Here is a 19,987-nt window from a genome sequence, read left to right as displayed (position 1 = left end):
CCATTTTATTCTTTCTTGCTATTGTGTTTTAAAGCAAATTTCAAATATCTGTCATTTCAATCCTACGTACTTCAGTATGCATCTCCAAAAATATGGCCATTTTCTTGTCATCACAATGCCAACGTGAGTCTAACAAAGTTAATAATTCCTTGGTATTGTCTTACAGAGGATGTCACTTGTAAGCCTTTTTTGTAAGACGTCACTGTGTTTGCCATTTTTGTGTCTTAAAGATCTTTGTTGCTTGGTCCCAATAAATCATTACCATGGATAATTTTGCATGATAGAGGCTTTTTCTGGATACTTTCTCTAATGAAAGAATCTGAGGGGAATTCCCTGGCAGTCCAGTGGTTAGGACTCCGAGCTCTCACTGCCTGAGGCCCTGGGTTCAATCCCTGGTCAGGGGACTAAGATCTCACATCTCATAAGTCGCGTGGCACGGCCTAAAAAAAAAGAAGAAAAGAATCTGATCGTGTTCAAGGTGTTGATTCTGTTAACTTTACTCTCAGGCAGGTTATCTACTGAGACCAGTTTAATTACATTTGCAACAGAGCTGTAGAATACTGTCCAGTTTAGTTTTAAAATTTGGGCTGTCTCTGTGGCACACATTGTGTGATAGCACATTGGACTGCTGTCACAGTCTGGTGTGGTCATTCAAAGAATATATAGTCAGAAAGTATGACGGTGTTTGATACTCAAGGCACAAAAGGAGCTGACCATGGTTGAGTTCTTATAGTTCTTGCCATGCATTGACTCTTCTTATTCTTCCCTACTTCAGCTATTTAACCACGGAAATGGAATTAATTTTCACTCCTGAAATTGCCAATAGTACAGCCTTCTCCCTCCAATACATATGCACACATAGATGCATATCCCAAAATATTCTGGGAACTAGGAGAAGAAAAGTGGGCAGACTGGGAGCCATGCAGATGCTTTCTTCTTCCCGTCACGGTCAGAGTAGATCTTTTCACTTCCTGGGAGTTTGGACACAAATTCTTGTTTATCATCTCAGCCTGTGGATTTGTACTGTAATATGATTTTTAACAGTAATTAAATATAATTAAATAAAAATATTCATTTTAACTAAATACTATTATAGCAATAAATATTCGTTGACTAAAATAAAACTCATTATCTTCCCATGTTCCTCTCTCTGTGTTTCCTGTCTTGGTTAGTGGCATCATTATCCTCCCACACAAGAAATTCTAAGACTTGTTTCCTTGACTCCTTCTGCCAGTTGGTCATCTTTGCAATAGCTCTGTTCACTTCATTCCAGGTTTCCAGCCCTAGTTCCAGGTCTTTACTGTCCGTCTGACTCACGATAGCTTCCAGTTTGCCTCCGTCTTTGTCAGTTGCTTTCCCTGCCAGTCCATCAGCTCATTACTTCGGGCTGCCATTCTGAAATAGAAACCTCATCACACCACTCCATTGTGCACAAGCCTCTGATAGCTCTGAGGTCTACAGACTAAGAGCCAGCCTTCTCAGTGTGGCATTCCAAGTTGTGTGTGCCTCAGCTGCGCTAGACCACAAGCTGTTGCTTCGTGTACCTTGTACTTCTGTTCTTCCCTGCTCTGCTCAGCTTGCCTGTTGTCTGGAATGCTGATAAGTGATAAAGGAGATTCCAGCCCATGTGCTTTCATTTATTATGCTGAATAAGTAAAAGTTGTGTGGAATTGGTTGTAAGGAAGTTTTACTTGTTTCTTTTAGTTTTATCAAATGAGTATGAGACTATAGATCAAAAACATTCTTAGATGCAGTTTCTAAAGTTTAGTACTCCGAGGATTTAGAGTCTTAAGTTTTTTGTTTTTTTGTTTTGGCCGTGCCTTGCGGCTTTGAGTCTTAAGATTTAACAGCAGTGCCAGTCACCTTTTTTGAACATTTCCCCCCCTTGAATCTCCAAATTCTGTGTTTACCTTTGTTGTTATTACTCTTTGCTTGGGGCAGGGAGGAGGAGGAAGATGTGAATGTAAAGGAAGTAGATTTCAGTCAGGGACAAGGAGAGAAACACCCTGATAGAAGAGGTTATCAAACACCAGCTGTTTGTGGTTTGTTAAGGAGGAAATGTTACCAAAAAAAAAAAAGAGAACTTTTCATTTTGAAATAAGATTCTTTGTTGCGTTAACATACAATTTTTGTCAAAATGTAGAACTGACAAAGGGTGAGAATCTTTTCATTTGTCTTAATAACTGTAATTTGTTGTTTTAATGAAGCATTTTGAGATTTACCTGCTTTTATCAGTAAAAAAAAATTGTTTGCATATAGATAATGGAAAGTTATCATTCAAATGTTATTTCATATGTCTTTATTTATTTTTAGACAAAAGAAGTTAGAAAAAGTGATGGAAGAAGAAGGCCTAAAAGATGAAGAGGTAATTAATATTGAAAAAATTTTCCTTGAAACCCAGCATGGCAGATCATATCTTATCCAGCAAGTTGTTAGCCTTGGTGCACAGGGGAATGGTTTTGACGCAATAACAGGAAATTATGAGGGCTGGTGTACTTCTGGATTTAGGTACTCATGCAGAGGGAGAAGTTAATTATTAAGTACCAGGAGAGGATGACTTCTCTAGGCTCTGTTGTAATAAATTAATTAGCTTTAGGACTCCAAGAAAAGGAAGAGATGAAATAAAATTAAAATTTAAAAAAGCAAATTATAGCATTTTTAATTCACTGAAAAGGCTCCACAGAAGTGGGGCAAATTTCTAAAATCTTTGTCAAGGCAAAATCTCTCTCAAATCAGCCCTTCCCTCCAATGCCCACAGATGTGGCAGAAAATATAGTTAACTCGAAACCATGTAAGGAACTGAAATGGCAGTGGAAATGCTTTCAAAAAGAGGAATGAATCATCGAACCCAGGAAAATGGTGAAAAATACCCAAGACTTGTAGGAACAGTAGAAAGTTAATGCATAAAATGAACCACAATGTGTAAAGAAAATCCAGAGGGAAATTTAAAAACCACACTTTTATATAAGGAAGGTTAAAGGAAAATGTTGGTTGTTTATCCTTCCTTCATTAGAAGCCTTAGAAAAGTCGATTGTTGACGTAGGTTAGTCAGAGCCCTCAGAGGAGGCACCGTCTGTTCAGTATGCCTTGGTTATTGTATCTGAAGGCCTGGGAAGGGAGGAGTGATCTTGTAAGGGTCATTCTGTGGTGCTTTCATGTGTGAACAGATGATGCTTAGTCTGGTGTGGCCCTGCTTTGCAGGTGGGTTAAACCACAAATACGACTTTGTTGCAGAGTTTCAGAGTTCCAACTCCTCCCCTTCCCACCTCTCTCCCTCTTTATTTAAACATTAGAAACGACTCAGGAGATCAGCACATGCTCGGAAGGAAACAGAGTTTCTTCGTTTGAAGAGAACAAGACTTGGATTGGAAGATTTTGAGTCCTTAAAAGTAATAGGCAGAGGAGCATTTGGTGAGGTAAAAAAACCACAGCGACTTGTCAAATACAGAAATACCACAGAACTTCAAAGCTTCTAACATACCATGAGCTCATGATTCTTGATATAACTGAAGTATGGAGTGCGTGGGTCAAGCATGCCAGCCCCACATCTTAAGTGTTCTGTCTGTCTGCTTTTTCTTCCCCTCTCCACTGTCCCAGGGATCTGGTTGTTCTCTGCTTTTCCAGAGATGATGTTGATGCTTTAAGTATTGATCTAGAGGGAGAGTTGAAAGGTAGAAAGAAATCAATATTTATTATTTACTGAGTGCTTCTCTCCTATAATCATGACAGTAACTCATTTTATACACGATGAGATGAAGACTCCGAGGGGATATGTAATGTTCCAGCATCACATAACCATTGAGCAGTGGTACCAGAAGCGGGGCCTAGGTCTTCCTGATCTTAAAGGTCTTGCTTTTCGCATTACACTGCCTCTCCAGGAGCAAACTCACAGCATATCTCCACCCTTTATTTCTTCCGGCCAGATTGGTACAGCTCTAAAAAGATGGCCCTAGGTGACAGAATTTATCGAAATAAGTTATGTAAGTGGTGGTATAGAGTGAAAGCATTTGCAACTTTGTCCCAGCTGGTCTTGCATGTGCATCCTGCTTGGTCACAAGAGCAGTCTGTTGGGGAGGGTTTGAATGAGCCCATGCAAGATCATCTCCATTCATGGAAAATGCCCAAAGTGGATGACCTACTGATGTATTAGTTTCATTATCATTGTATAAAAGGAGCAGCATAGTATTAAAAACCAGTACCTAGGGGAAATGTGAGTACATATCAAAGGCACAGGTGAAAGATTAAATTGATCCCTCATTGTTCAGAATCCCTGTTGGCCCCTTGAGAGAGGGAAAGGTACAGGACTACCTCTAAAAGAGCTCTCTGTTCAGTGAGGAGGGGACGTGGGACTCGAGGAGAACATAAAGAATGGTGCAGGGAGAAGAAAACATACGTATCTTGGGGGAAGAGGGGCAGGATGTGCAGGACATTTCCAAGAAGTTTTGTTTGGGTTTGCAGACCATTTATTTTCTTTTCATCATAAATTATCTGTTCTCTCTAAAAAAAAAATGGAAAATAGGAAAGAGAAAGGAGAACTGCAGAAAACCCTACTTCCCTGATTATGCTATTAATGCTATTATTTCCCTAATTATGCTATTATCCTATTAATGCTTCCAGGCATTTTTTTTTTTCTATACCTGAGCTTTTGCTATTGTTTTAAACATTGTTGTAATCATTTCCTTAGGTTTTCTGAGCTGACTGCTTGACATGTGCCGTGGGTTTAATGAGTCCTTAAGTTCCAGAGTGAGGGTTTGTTTTTTTCTTTTTGGCCACGCCACGTGGCTTTCGGGATCTTAGTTCCCCGACCAGGGTTTGAACCCGGGCCCTTGGCAGTGAAAGCGCCGAGTCTTAACCACTGGATCGCCAGGGAATTCCCACAGTGAGGGTTTAAAATTAGATTGATTTGTTCAACTAGGGAGCCAGAGCTGTTCAGATGTGGAGATATTTGAGGATGTTTCCAGCACTGACTTCACTGTGTGTAATACATCCATTTTGGAACATTGAAAAGCATTTTCTTCTGCTTTGTTATTGCTAGTTGCTTATATAAAAATTGCAGTACTTTTCCAGTTTAAATATTACTTCCTATAACACATGAAAGCATTAGCTTGGCATTGTGAACTTTTGGCATTTCTTTATAACTTTTAGGTGCGGCTTGTTCAGAAGAAAGATACAGGGCATGTGTATGCAATGAAAATACTCCGTAAAGCAGATATGCTTGAAAAAGAACAGGTAAAAGCACAATTGTAGCAGCGATTTTAGTCAGCTTATGAATTTTTGTCTCCTAGAACTGTTCTTTTTGCTTAATTGAAGTGTATATTCCTATTTTAGTTTTCTTTAGCCCTGTCATGTATGAATATACATGTAATATTACTTTTCTTTCTCCCCAAAAGGAGTTACATATATTTTAAAAGTACAAATAATGCCTATACATTATGTGCAGACTTCTTAAAGTTGAAAACCTACTAGAGAAATATCTGATATTTGTGTCTCCCAGTTGATCACAAGCTGTCCTTGTCATCAGGAGCCTTTTTTTGAGGTCTTTCTTACTGTGGTAGCATGTTCCTTACTGAATGCTGAGAGATAGAAGTTGTATATACACCTTGGAACTGAGGCTTAGGAATTAGAATTTAGAATTTGCAATCTAGAATGTGTCTTACCATGCTTCATTCTGTACATGCAAACCAAAGTTGGGTCTTCTCAGTGGCTCATCACTACCTAAGACCAGTCTTCTTTTGGAATGCATTTGAAAAAATATAATGCAAACGGCAGAGCAATGCAGATTCTCCTTTAATGATTACGAATACTTTCTAAAACCTCAAACCTACTTTGCAAGTAGATTTGTAAGATGCATTAAGTACTTCATGTAGAATAACTAAGATTTTAAATATTGGACAATATATTAAAAATGAGAATGCAGACTTTCTATAAATCTAGTTTAATTTAGCAGGTTGCTTAAGAACAGATTGTAATGGGTGACACCTGCAAATATCCTGTAGAATACCAGTTGCTACAGGAGGGCAGAGAGACCCCATGGAAAGGAGAGCTCTGGATACAGAGCCTAAGAGCCGGGATGGAGGCCAGCCCCACACCCAGTCCTTCCTGCTGCTCGAGAGGAGGTATAATCACCAAGGCTTCTCTGCCCTTCATTTAAGCGCCAGCTCAAAATTTGGGATTTTAATTTTCTCTTTAATTTTCCAATATTACCCAGAAGCTTTAGACTCCCAGGAATTTTGGTCGAGAGTATCAAATACCCTGGCAGTATATCTTCAGACAATATAGTTTATGCTAACACCAACCTTATTCATAATGCACACTAGCCCTATTAATTTATATCTAAAAATTAGTGTGTGATATGGGTGTAGGCACTGAAAGAGTTTCAGTTAATCTTGAAAAGCAAAATGTAAGGCTGTATTGATTAGTCAGTATATTTTGTATTTCACAAGTAAATTCTATTTTTACAAGATAAATTTCCTATAGTTTTAAGCAAGACTCAAAATCTTTCTTTATCAAATGATTAGCATTCAGAATAAAATCGTAAAGAGAAAGTACACATCATGAGTTTGACTTATTAATCCTTCATAGCATGTGCCAGAGGTAACAGAAGTGGTAACAGGATGATCCAAACATATTGTGTAAAAACATTTGCTCAAGTACTGTACCTTCTTCAAAATCAGTTTCTAAAAATTTTCTACATGAAAATAAAGGAAATGTCTGTTCAAATTAAGATTTTAAATGATGCATTAACTTAAATTAGTAGCTCACCTTGCTGATGGACTCAGCTCTTAAAGTTTGATCTCAGTGTGGTCCAATTAAAGTTTCTGGCCACAGACTCTACCTGGGTCAGCCGTCTTGAGGAAGCATGCAGCAGCTTTGTGGGGCAACTCCATCACTTCTGGGTGGGGCTGACAAAGTATAGATTCAGAGCCTAACTTTTTGTAGGTGTAGGTGGCTTATCCAGAGGAAAACTTTTTGCTTGCTATTACAAAACTGAGCAGGAATTACAGCTACCCACTAAGAGTTCAGGTTGTTATTCTGTCCCACAAGATGGAAATTTCTGCTACCTGGAAAATAAATTTTAAAGGGTAAGAGACCAGCATGTAGCTAGTCTCTTCATGTTTCTCTTCCAGTGCAAAAGGAAAACCTCAGTTGTGATGCCAGTATAGTGTTAGGATGGAACCAAAGACTGACTTTCATCTCTGCTTTCCTAGTGCCCAGGGTAGCAGCTAGCATGTGATTCCCCCACCCCATTCAGTATTTATGGAACAGGGGAAAGGGAACCTCTGGTGTGAGTTGCACCTCTGGCTCTTCCCTCCCCTACCCTAAAATCACCTGACTCCACCCCTGTATCTTGAGGTTCTTAGCTGCTGTCTCAGCCCCAGGAGAGAAGGGCAAGGTGTGGTCACAGTACCTGTAGCTTTCCCTGTGACAAACTGAGAATGTTGCAGTCACTATCCTGCCCTCTGAGGCGAGTGACAAGTGGCAGTGGTAGTGTCTCTTCTTTTCCGTACATCCCTGCAGTAGGTAGAGGCCTTAACAGGAGACAAGGGAAGCAGAGGTGGGTGAATGCTGCCGTGTATGGTCTTCGTGTAGTAATTGACTGGGTCATAGCCAGGGCTGCATTTTAGCAAGTGGCATGAGCATTTCCTCAAAGCATTACTTGGCTTCTTCATGATTTTATAGCACTGTTCCTTATCACCCTTATCGTCTTCCGTTTTTCCCACCCTCATACCATAAGTAGAGATGTAAAACTGTAAATTTTCTAAGACAGCGGTCCCCAACCTTTTTGGCACGAGGGACCGGTTTCATGGCAGACAGTGTTTCCACGGACTGGCGGGGGGAGGTGGGATGTTTCAGGTGGTAACGCAGGCCACGGGGAGTGGTGGGGAGCAGCAGATGAAGCTTCGCTTGCTCGCCTACTGCTGTGCAGCCCGGTTCCTAACAGGCTGCAGACTGGTACTGGGGACCCCTGTTTTAAGACATTGAATTTATTTAAACATTTCCTAAAGAACAATTTTAGTAGAAACTGAAAACTCAAATGCTTTTAGGCCTGTGGGAGTTAGCATGGAAGAATGAGGCAGGTTAGGTGTAAGACAGGAGAGAGGGCTGGGATCTGTGTCTTTGGTAAAGACATACCAGTAAAACAAACAAGCATACAGCACATTGTCTCAAAACAAAAACCATGGGCCGAGTTTGCCAATAGAAGTGCCGGTTTGTGAACTTGGTATATCTTTACCTCTGAACATATTCTAGGAGGTCCAGCCCTGGAACATATGTTAAGATCAAAACCTCTATTCAAGGATTGGACGGAGTCTTAATAAATTTAGACCTGATTCAACCCAGTTTTGCATCTTGTGACGCTTATATAAGAGGAGAGGGGGTGGGACTTGATAATGTGCAGCAGTGTTTTGATTACTATTATATACTTAAAGGAGATAAACTAAACTTGATAATAATAAGTTAATGAAGTAATTCTCCCAAACCTTTGGCAACTTGGTCTTCCTAGCTAGATATTTCGGTAAAAATAGAAAACGGCAAGGTCATAAATTTGAATCTACAACTTTTCTTAGGTGTTCTTATATTTAAGTTCAGTAAGAACTGATCGAGCACATCCTGTGTGCACAGCAGTGAACTGAATGCTGTGGCATCAGAGCATTCTGGTATTGTCAACCAGGGCATTGTCTTTGCAGATGTCATTGAAGACCTGAGGGAGGATGTGTTTAGAGAGTCTCATCTTGGGGACTTCTTTCTATCAAAAAGGATTATTAGAACAAAAAGATATGCAAAAGGATGGTAATTTTAACTAATCAGAGGTTCCATTTATAGCACTGTTAAAGTTTTCCTTTGCATTCAAGCCATTGATTTTGCCATTTTTTAAGCCTTTCATCACTCAAGTTTTCATCACCGAATACCTTCAAGTCAAATGTTGTCAATTTTGAGTTAGTAGGTTTGCCTAAGCATAAATTAGATCTTTTGTATCATCACAGTTTAATACTCAAAACAGTATTTAAATTGTTTAAACAAATATACAGTCTAATAAAGCAGAGCAAGGCTTGTCATTAATCAAATGCGTGTACCTCCAGGTTGGCCACATTCGTGCGGAGCGTGACATTCTAGTGGAGGCAGACAGTTTGTGGGTTGTGAAAATGTTCTATAGTTTTCAGGATAAGCTAAACCTCTACCTAATCATGGAGTTCCTGCCCGGAGGTAATTACTTGACGATGAAAGGTCATTTTTCCTTTTTGTTTTATGGTTTCTCTATCACATCAATTAACCCTCCTTTCTACTTTTAATTGTGCTCACAAAGTTGCTTTCTGTATCTTTTTAGGTCTATAAGGAGGTCAGTAACCTGTCTGTGCTGGGGTGCCTTTCTACAGCTTTAGGGCCATAAAAGTAACCTTCTCCTTCATTCTCATGATTTCAGATGGATATTTCTTTCTTTTCTTTTTCTTTCTAAATATATAGGAATAAACTAGGGGCTTTGCCTACCCTCCTGTCAGTGGAATCATGTATAATTAGTTACCCAAGTGACAGAATTGAAGCTATTTACATTCTTTGCTTCAACCTTTTTTCTATAACTTATAAGAAGTGAATTTCTCATTACCTATATTAGTAGCCACAATCAGTTTCTCATTTCTGAGATTTCAAGTTTTATGTAACTCGGCATGTGCATCTTCTGAGACAGCTCCAAAGTACACCCAGAACAGAGCATGCATCTGTTCTGGGGAACACAGTCTGTTTCCCAGTGAGCAGGCAAACTGTGAGCACACTGGTAGGAAAGAAAGAAAACTTTTTCTTTTTTGCTTCTATAGCAAAACTAATATAATTGTGGTGTAATATTTGATCTTGTGACAACCTTTAGTTTAGTTTTAGGGTCATCGATAATTTTTTATTAACAACTGATGAAGGCTAGCAAAGAATCTATCTGATAGAATGAGGAGAAACTTTTTAACATTTAGATGCCAGTCGTTAAATCGGAGTAAGAACCAGTTCAGTAACCAGCCAGCCCCTTGACATGTGTCTCCTCAAACCTTACCTGCACCATCTTCCATAGCCTCTCTTGTCTCCTGGACCCTGCCCTTTGCACCTGGTGGAGCTGGCCTGCAGAGCCATAGACCGCCTGGCCTGAGCGCTCTGATCATCTGAGCAAGCCTGCACAGGTGGGGCCACAGCGCTGAGGCCTCACAGATAACTTAGAGCCAGCCTGAGTCTCTGATGTGCCTCCAGATTGAATGCGTGGCTGCCAGGAGTGATAAGGCAATCATGTTTTTCAAGTTTTGGGGCAAAAAGGAGCATTTTAATAAATGGCTTAATTTTTGCCCAAGGGTAAAATATCCACTTTTCTCCAAGAATACAAAAATTCCCTCAAAGTTATAAATTAAATTTAAAAAGCAGCATGGCGCTCTATTAAAATCAGAGGTTTCTATCTCTTTTCCCTGTTTTCTAATATAAATGTCTTCCTATGCGATCTAAACTGAATCTTTCCTGTTTCTTTTAGCTTTAAACTGCTTATTCATATTTCCTTTGCTTTTGTCTGACTGTTGAGTTAGGATCAGAATCTTTTTTCCACCATTTTATGTTGATGGTATTAAGCAGAAATAATTAAATTTTGACTTTGCAGAAAACTAAGGTTACCTTTTAACTGCTAAAATACTGATGTTGTGTTGTAAAAGTTGCATAAAGCATTTTGGTGTATATTTAACTACCTACAATAAAACACTGGAGAAAAAACCCAACTGATCTAGGGAGGTGTTCACCGTGTACTTTTGGGAGGCAGCTATTACACATCCTAGTCTGTAGCATTTTCAGTTCATATTTAGCTTTTGTTGACTAACACTTGCTACCTAAATCCCACCTTTTTATTTATGTTCTAGTGTTTTGTGAATAAACGTTGGAGAGCTTGTTCTCAGCCTCCCAGAATTTTTACGTTTCTGTTGTTTGGCATTTCAGCCTCTCTGATAATGGCAGTACAGCCTAGGTGGAAATGCCATTTGGTTCTAGGTAGAGAGAAGTTTGCAGATATTTGTGCAAAGTGAAAAGTAAAGTAGCTTTTCCCCCAGTCCAAAAAATTATCTTAAGCAAATTTATTTATCTGTCTACCTATTTATTTATTTTAGTGTGAGAGAAATTTCCTTTCTCTCTCCAAAGTGAAAGGGAAATCACAGCTCAGTGGTCAGCATCGGTTAGCTTAGGTGAAAGTGTTTTGCAATCCCTGGCTGTGAATTTTACCTTTTAAGTGTTAGAAACAGCTTACCATTTCTGCTCATATTGGGCATTTCCGCCCGTAGTGGGTAATCTCTGGGACAGAGCAGAGGCCTGTTTAGCACCGCCTTACGTTGGCAGATAAGGGAGACATATTGAAAACTGGCATTTATTCATGTGTTGTTTTGTGTGTGTGTGTGTACTTTGTATCTTCTTGTTTCCAGGGGACATGATGACCCTGCTGATGAAGAAGGACACACTGACAGAAGAGGAGACGCAGTTTTATGCAGCAGAGACAGTATTAGCCATAGACTCCATCCACCAACTCGGATTCATCCACAGAGACATCAAACCAGACAACCTTCTCCTGGACAGCAAGGTACTGTGGGGAGTAGCAGCCTGACCAGCGTGTCTTTACCTGTCTGAGCAGCCTCTGCTTTAACACCTGCATGGCTTGCGGTAATCACAGGAGGGGAGCTGTGAGCTACCCGGTACATTTTTTTCTTTTTCTTACAGGTAAGTTTGCTGTTACTTACTTTCTCTGAAAGGCTTATGAATTCCATAATTTGACTGAACGTTCCTCGTAAAGATAAAGAACATTTTGGAAAATGATGAAGAATAAAATTGATTTAAGTTATTTTGTAATAAAGCCAAAGATAGTCATCTTCTCTTAGCATATAATTAACTATACTAATGCATCACCTATCAAGAACGCTTTTGTTGGGTCAACCTCATCTGTTGAGGATCCCAGCCAAGAACCAGGAAGTAAGGCAACAGCAACAATAATCTGCCACAAAGCTCAGGTTCCAAATCCTGCGCCCTCTGCTTAAGACAGAGTCCTGCTCAGTCTCTGTAGTCATCTTTTTTTTTTAATATATTTATTTTTATTTATTTATTTTTGGCTGTATTGGGTCTTTGTTGCTGCGTGCGGGCTTTCTCTAGTTGCAGCGAGCAGGGGCTACTCTTCGTTGCGGTGCGCGGGCTTCTCATTGCTGTGGCTTCTCTTGTTACAGCGCACTGGCTCTAGGTGCGTGGGCTTCAGTACTTGTAGCGTGCAGGCTCAGTAGTTGTGGCTCACGGGCTTAGTTGCTCCGCGGCATGTGGGATCTTCCCGGACCAGGGCTCGAACCCGTGTACCCTGCATTGGCAGGTGGATTCTTAACCACTGTGCCACCAGGGAAGCCCTGTAGTCATCTTTGTAGTCATCTTTAGACATGCAAATGAGGTTAGTTCCCTGATTCTTAAACTCACAGCAAATCAGAAGAGAATCCCTGTGCTGCTAAATTGTTGGATGCTCCTTGGCAAGTTCCTCCACTGTCTGGACCTCACTTATCTATAAAGTGAATATATTGATCCAGAGAAGCTCTGAAGTCCCTTCCAGCTCTAAAATTCTAGGTTGTTGTGTTCTGGTACATAGCATTGTTGTCTAGACTGAATTTTTCTTTTAAGTAGGAAAGTAAATTTAATTCTTAGGGTATTTTTCTTTCTTACTGTCTTTTGATAACAGTCTTTGAAAAATCTGAAGTTTTGGTCTACTTTCTTTGGAAACCTTAATCTTTCTGTTTCAAGAGGGTAGGAGGTTTGTCAGATAATTTCTTCTGGTTAATAGTTTTTTTCTTTATTTTAAGAATAATGTATATACGTAGTGGAAAATTTGGACAATACAGAGAGCTATAAAGAAAAATACCTATAATGTTATCATTCAAAGATAACCACTATTTTAGTAAAATAGCTTCAGTACCTTTTCTGTTTGTGTCAATTTATGTACAGTTAGTATCGTAAAAGTAAATAGCTTGGTATTCTGCTTTTAAAATGTTAATGTATATGAAATTATTTTTCTGTCCTTAAGTTCAGATATATATATATATTTTTTAAACTGCGCCTGATAGAAGGGTTTTCTTTTTTTTTTTTTAATTAATTTATTTATTTTTGGCTCCCTTGGGTCTTCATTGCTGCACGTGAGCTTTCTCTAGTTGCAGTGAGTGGGGGCTACTCTTCATTGCAGTGCGCGGGCTTCAGTAGTTGCAGCGTGTGGGCTCAGTAGTTGTGGCTCTTGGGCTTAGTTGCTCCACCACATGTGGGATCTTCCCGGACCGAACGGATCGAACCCATTTCCCCTGCATTGGCAGGCGGATTCTTAACCACTGCGCCACCAGGGAAGTCCCAGATATATTTTTAATAAAGCAGTAGCCCTACTTTGTGTGGTCTTGGGTTCAGATGCCTTGGTTCTGTACCCCAGGTGCCTTAGTTCTCGCTTAGTTGTAGGCCGTAGTCTGTGTTCAAGGTCAGCAAACATACTGAAGGCCAAGAGCTTGGGGACTCAGTCTAGCTGAGGAGGATTTGGGAACCCTGTTTGGTGCATACATGCTCTCTACAATATGGTAGCCCAGACTTGTAGAGGAGAGCTCATATATGTGTTTAGCCATATAGATTATAGAAGTGAAAATGCAGACATTTTGAGTTCCTGCTGTATACTCAGAAGAGCTACAGAGTTCCCTGAAAATTTAGGTTTGAATAGTTTTTGCTCCAGGCACTGCTTTTTTTTTTTTTTTTAATAAACTTATTTATTTTATTTATTTATTTTTGGCTGCGTTGGGTCTTCGTTGCTGTGCGCAGACTTTCTCTAGTTGTGGCGAGTGGGGGCTACTGTTTGTTGTGGTGCACGGGCTTCTCATTGTGGTGGCTTCTCTTATTGTGGAGCATGGGCTCTAGGGCACATGGGCTTCAGTAGATGTGGCGCATGGGCTCAGTAGTTGTGGCTCGCGGGCTCTAGAGCTCAGGCTCAGTAGCTGTGGCTCACGGGCTTAGTTGCTCCATAGCATGTGGGATCTTCCCAGACCAGTGCTCGAACCCATGTCCCCGCCTTGGCAGGCAGATTCTTAACCACTGTGCCACCAGGGAAGCCCCGGCACTGCTTTTTAAGACACTTTTTCTTGGAGGTGTCCAGGTAAATCATGTAATTATGAGAACTATAAAACACTTCCTTGGCTTGCAGAACAGGTTATTTGCAAGTCTTAAAGGAAGATACTAGGTTAGCAGGCCCAAAGCTGTCTTTTGTCTTTGGTAGTTTACCAAAGACACACACACACACACACACACACACACACACACACACACACACACACACACACACACACACACACACACACACACACACACACACACACACACACACACACACACACACACACACACACACCCCCAATGGGATAAAAAACCCTCCAAAAACCTGACCCTAAGCAAGGGAAGTTTGTATGTTACGGACTGAAGGAAGGTGGTATCATGGAAAGACCACAGATGAGTCATTGGAGCTCAGACCTTGGCCACATCACTTTTAACTGTGTGACCTTGAGCAGTATAGATCCCTGAGCATCAGGAGTCCCTCCCCTGTTTTTGGTTTTACCTCCTTATCTACTTAAAATTTTGGTTAGTGGACATTTGGTCCTGTCTAAAATGTTCATAAGACGTTTGGTCCATGCAAAAAGTTCCTTGCAATTTGGTCCAATCCAAAGTGTCCATGCCAAGTGGTTTTGGACAGAACCAAGTATCAAGGACCTTTTGGCGTGGACCAAATGTCCTGCAAGGAAAATCTCACCACCCCAAGAACACCTTCCTCTTCCTTAGGGCTAGGCATGTGCCAGGTTCCAGGTTAGGAGCCTTACATGCATTAATTTTCATCATTCTTGCCAGGAAGATATCATTATTCCCATTTTCCAGATGAGATCAGGGAGTTGGAGAGGTTAAGTAATCCTGGTCTGGAGAGAGAGAGCATTGATTTCTGCCTTTGGTTCTGCCATTTCACCCCAAAGTCATTTAATGACTCTTGAGTCTGTGAAGTGTGGCTTAAGAATGAGACAGCACACTTAAAGGCATGGTGCCTGCCTCACAGGAGGTGTGAGTTTTCTTTGAAGACAATGATAAAGTCAGAGACTTATGATTGGAATACGGTGTGGCAATATTTGTCAATAACTGTGCAATAAAGTTTATTCCCTTTGTCTTTGGAATAGTTTACTCCTTGGCATTTATTCTGATGAAATAATTCAAGTGGAGAAAAAGCTATATGAACAAAGATTTATTTACTCATCATTTAACAGCCGTTTATTAAGACCATCTTCTGTACCATGTGTGATTAGGGTTGGGAACACAGGCCCTCTCTGGCACAGGGGTGCTTTGAGAGTGGATTAAGCATCCAGTATCGGGGATAGGTAGACAGCGATGTACTAAGTCATTTGCATATTATGTAGACATTAAAAATGATTTTGAAGAAACACAAAAGAATATTTGATTGAGTTAGTTTAAGAAGTAAAATTAGATGCTGTGGATACACCTGAAACTAATATAATATTGTATGCCAACTATATTTCAATATTTTAAAAAAGTGAAAAAAAAGTTAGATGCCACGGAGGGTTCAACTAGTTTTAAAGTTTATATTTGGACAAAAACAAAGGTAATGTGCAAAAATGAAAATACTTTTATTTGTATAATAGGATTTGGGGTGATCTTTAAAGAATTTGTTTGCTATTATATATTTCTCCCTGTGGTAAAAGAAAAAGCAGCACCCTTTGGCTGTGGAGCTGCAATGGATACTGCACGGAGCTGGAGAAGATAATGTTCTGTTTCACATCCATGAATGTTCATCCATTCATTACCTTGTTTCCTCCCCGTAGGGCCACGTGAAACTTTCTGACTTTGGCCTTTGCACAGGACTGAAAAAAGCACATAGGACAGAATTTTATAGGAATCTGAACCACAGCCTCCCCAGTGATTTCAGTAAGTGTTAACAGTGATGTTAGCCTTTTTATCCCTTAACTGGGCCTGGAAGAGCTGTTCCCCTGGTAACCAAAATATGCGGGATGGATTAGGAGATTCTCACAGTTTGAGTCTTTAGAGAGTAAAAATACCTTCCCAGGTTTGCCTGTGATTTGTACTATATGGTGAGGCAAGATGAAGGCTACCAAATGTGTTAAAGGCAGATGTCCAAAAGAGCATTCTTTGGAGCTCTACTGAGAATGTTGCAAGGGATGAATAAGGAGCAGGCAAGCAAAAGTAGTAGAGGAAAGAGTCCTGGGAACAACTCCAGATTAGATTTATCCTTGGTGCTTCTTCCTGTCATGGCAGAAAGAAGTTTATGAGTTACTTTCACTCTATCAAACCATTGAAACTCTATAGTAAAATTACAGTTCATCCTTGAGAAGCTTATGTCCATAGTGTATTATATGTTCAGAAGTCTCTGACTATGTAACAGTTACTACTGTTGGAAATTTGATAGTAATTTTGAGAAGTTGTGAATGTTTTAGGTCCACTTTGGGACCTTTGCTTCTGATGAGACTGAATTCCCTGTGATTCTGATTAAATTCCCTGTAATTTTGTTTAAGGCCTGTCCGTGTCCTCTGGCCACCTGATCCACATAGAAGTGTGGCTCACAACTCTTATTGTGTGATTCTTTGAGTTAATGCTTTAGAGCCTCTGATTTGGGCTTATGAATTTGCTGGGAAATGTGTCATCCAGAGTTATTGATGTATGGGCAGAAAAGCAAGACTTGAGGGTCTCATGTGGCTTGAACCAGAGCCTAAAAAAGTAGTAAACTTTATTCCTGAACTTTGATTAGAACTTGTTTTCTCTGCTTTTAGCTTTTCAGAACATGAATTCCAAAAGGAAAGCAGAAACCTGGAAAAGAAACAGACGTCAGCTAGTAAGTAATATTTGTGGCTTCCTAAATGCTACAAACCAAGTATGAATCAGTTTAAAAGTATGCACATAAATTTGCATTTGATAAATGTTTGCAGCTTACCTATTCCTTGTTTTAAATTACCTTAATAGAGCACTGTCATTATGTTGGTAGCGCCAAAAGTAATCTTTTGAAGGAGGGCAGATAATATGAGGTTGTTTTGGTTGTGACATTTTCAGTGGATGACCTCATTCTGACCTTTTACATTGGTGACAACCCCTTTCCTTCCTGTTGTACCTTTTCCCTATGTTTATGGTGGTAAAGGGGTTATATTTAAGATGGAGTTCTCGCAAAATGAAACTAAGTACAAATACCTACCCAGAGCTTTAAGGCTGTGGTTCTCAAACTTATAAAAGTTTGATTCACCGAGTCAAATCAGTTCATCTGCCCCACCCTTTCCTACTTTATGGTGGAAAAAGGAACTTGGTGATAAAAACTGGAGAGAAATTTAAGGGAAATGCTTACTTTACTAGTATTTGAGTATATACACATAAAATTATGCCCCACAAGCTTAAAAATAAGTAACATTATTGCATTTACCTTGATATCAATAGCATGTTGGAATTTATTTAAATAGTACAAATTCACCAGTGAAATATTGCTGTCTAGGCAAACTTTTATTCTGACTCATTGGTTCATAAAATGCAATGCACATATCCCAGTGTCTAGTTATTGGAGAATTATTGACCAGATATAATAGAAATGTGTATCACTACATACTTAGGCTTTGCTAGAAACCCAGTAGCAAATTGAAAATAGTAAAGCTAAACTATAGCAGTTGGTCATTAGAAAGCAAGAATAGCAGGGATGGAAAACTATGATTAACTTGAAATGATGATCATGCATGTGTATTAGCTAGAAATAGTGGCACTTCTGCTTGTTGGTGTATACAGTTGTAACTTAACAGGTTTGCCAAATACAGTGTTTTGGCCAGATTTCTTAGTAAAATAGTGAATTAGAGTTCTCTATAGTATCTTTAATAACTCATTTAGTAGGTTGCTACTAAGTACCTGTTAGTCATATGTGAAAGTGGAAGCCTTAGGATTAAGAAAGAATCAAAAGAAAGGCTTGCATTTTTTGGATTCATTTAAGGCCCATCAGTGGGCCTCAAGACCATGCTTTGAATATTATGATTTTTATGTTAAACCTGGGCTTTTGGAAATGTAGAAAATGAAATTAATCTGTGATATCTTTTTCTAACATTAACTTGGGGATACTTAGGTTTGGTATAGCTAGTCACATCATAGCCTTCTTTCCATAGCTTGTTAAGGATTAGGGAATGTCAGGAGCAAATTTGGTCAGGTGCTTCTATTATGTCTCTCATAGAGCAGTAGATCTTAGCCTTGGCTGCATACCAGAATCACCTAGGGAACTTCAGAACTTACTGATGCTGGGTCCCACCCCAAGAGATTCTGATGCAGTTGGTTTGGGGTATATAGTCTCGGTATCTGATTTTTAAAAGGGCTCTGCGTGATTCTACTGTGCAGTGAAAGTTGAGACCCTCTATCTAAGAGACTATTTCTTAAACAGTAGTTTCTCCATTATTGGGAGACTGATAATTATCTATGTTTTGGAGGGTAACAAAAGGTAAGGAATCTTCTGTGATTAAAAAAAATTTTTTTTAAAGCAAACTAAGATTTAACCTTTGGCCACTTTAATTTTGGGGGTAATTAAGCTTAAATACCTTAAATTATTCTTGTACTCTGAGAAGCTTTATGCCCTTTGACATATTCCAAAGGGTCATGTCAGACTTACTAGGAACCCCTTATAGGTCTATAAGGAAGGAAATTTCCCAAGTTCCATATTTGGAGTTAAGTGTTCTTTAATAGTTAATGTTTTTTAATCTGAATAAACTTAGGTTCTCATGCTGTGGTTAAGGTTCTTGCCTTTTTACTCTATCTATAGTAGAAGTGGTCATCCTCATATGACCTCCTTTGATAACTTGAAGAAAATAAAGCTAACTTTCAGTCTTCAAAAGGTCAGTTAGCCCTGTGCTTTTGACCTGTTGTAAGTGATCCCATTCAGCTAGTACCAAGTGGAAGGTTAATATTAGTTAATGCTTAATATAAATTTATTGCTCTAGGTTAAGCCTAACATATATAATTGTTCACCCTGCCTGCTACTTTTCAGTCCATTGAGAATCACTGAAAAAAAGCAGAGGCTTTAGCTTCATCTTTGGCTGATTAAATCCTATTCTAATATTTGTAGTACCAGCATGGTCCTGGGTAACTCTTAGGCCCTAGTAACTGATTAGGCAATAGGTATGAGCTAACTTTAAGGTATTAAACCACAGAGGTAAAAGATGAGGTACATCTAGGCATCCAATCTTTGTCAATTCATTTTTTTTGACTGTAGAATTTTCAGAAGTCATTAAGTAGGAAATTAAATTGCTTTATATCCCCTAAAATCTTAAATGAAATCATAAGTTGGAACATATCATATGTTTGAAATGACTATTAACAATGAACAAAACTCTTTTAGAGCGCAGCTCTAGCTGACACTGTGAACACCCAGACAACAAAAGGAAAAAGAAGGGTATAGATTTGAGGTATTAAGAGCTTCAAGTTGGAGGACACCCCAGTATGGAAAATAGACAGAGGTTTGGGAAGGGGGCAGTACCTGGATCACTTGTACTTACCATGTGCTAAAGTGAGAGTGGGCTCCCAAGGTGGGACTCTAGTTCCCAGGTGAGAACATTACCTTATATCACAGTTTTGAACCTGCTGTTGCCTACATTCTATAACTCCCAAGATTTTTTTTTTACACCTTAGTATCTTGAAGAAATTCTTTTTTTGTGGCAGTAGGTCTCTGGTTTTATAATAGAAATCTTTGGACAAATAAGATTTACTTAACATTCAGCTGTGCTGGAATATATTTAGTCTAAATTGAAGGGTTTCTGTAGTTTCTCAACTTTTAGAATTAAAATATTTCTGCTTCCTGGGGAAGGCCCAATCCATGTTTCAGACTCTAAAGCTTTAAAAAAAAACACAGTTGGCATTTATGTTATTTAATATGTGTATTTAAAAGAAAACAGTGTACAATTTTCCATATGGAAAAAAT

At 39.3% G+C, this 19,987-nt stretch overlaps 1 protein-coding gene across 3 annotated transcripts in view; it reads left to right on the top strand.

Annotated features, from left to right (window-relative positions):
- STK38 (serine/threonine kinase 38) overlaps positions 1-19,987 on the top strand; it is a 42,304-nt gene that overhangs the window by 14,341 nt on the left and 7,976 nt on the right. For all 3 annotated transcript variants that reach the window (XR_011075624.1, XM_068557343.1, XM_068557344.1), the window contains exons 3-9: positions 2,314-2,365; positions 3,294-3,416; positions 5,146-5,229; positions 9,081-9,204; positions 11,424-11,578; positions 15,867-15,969; positions 16,830-16,891. Coding sequence is in view for 2 of the 3 variants with exons in the window: in XM_068557343.1 (XP_068413444.1) it covers positions 2,314-2,365; positions 3,294-3,416; positions 5,146-5,229; positions 9,081-9,204; positions 11,424-11,578; positions 15,867-15,969; positions 16,830-16,891 (703 nt within the window). In the remaining variant the exon portion in view is untranslated. The remainder of the gene's footprint in view (positions 1-2,313; positions 2,366-3,293; positions 3,417-5,145; positions 5,230-9,080; positions 9,205-11,423; positions 11,579-15,866; positions 15,970-16,829; positions 16,892-19,987) is intronic.

This window comes from Eschrichtius robustus, chromosome 12 (genome assembly GCF_028021215.1).
Source record: "Eschrichtius robustus isolate mEscRob2 chromosome 12, mEscRob2.pri, whole genome shotgun sequence".
Classification (NCBI taxonomy): Eukaryota; Metazoa; Chordata; class Mammalia; order Artiodactyla; family Eschrichtiidae; genus Eschrichtius; species Eschrichtius robustus.
This window is presented reverse-complemented; position numbering and strand designations above follow the sequence as displayed.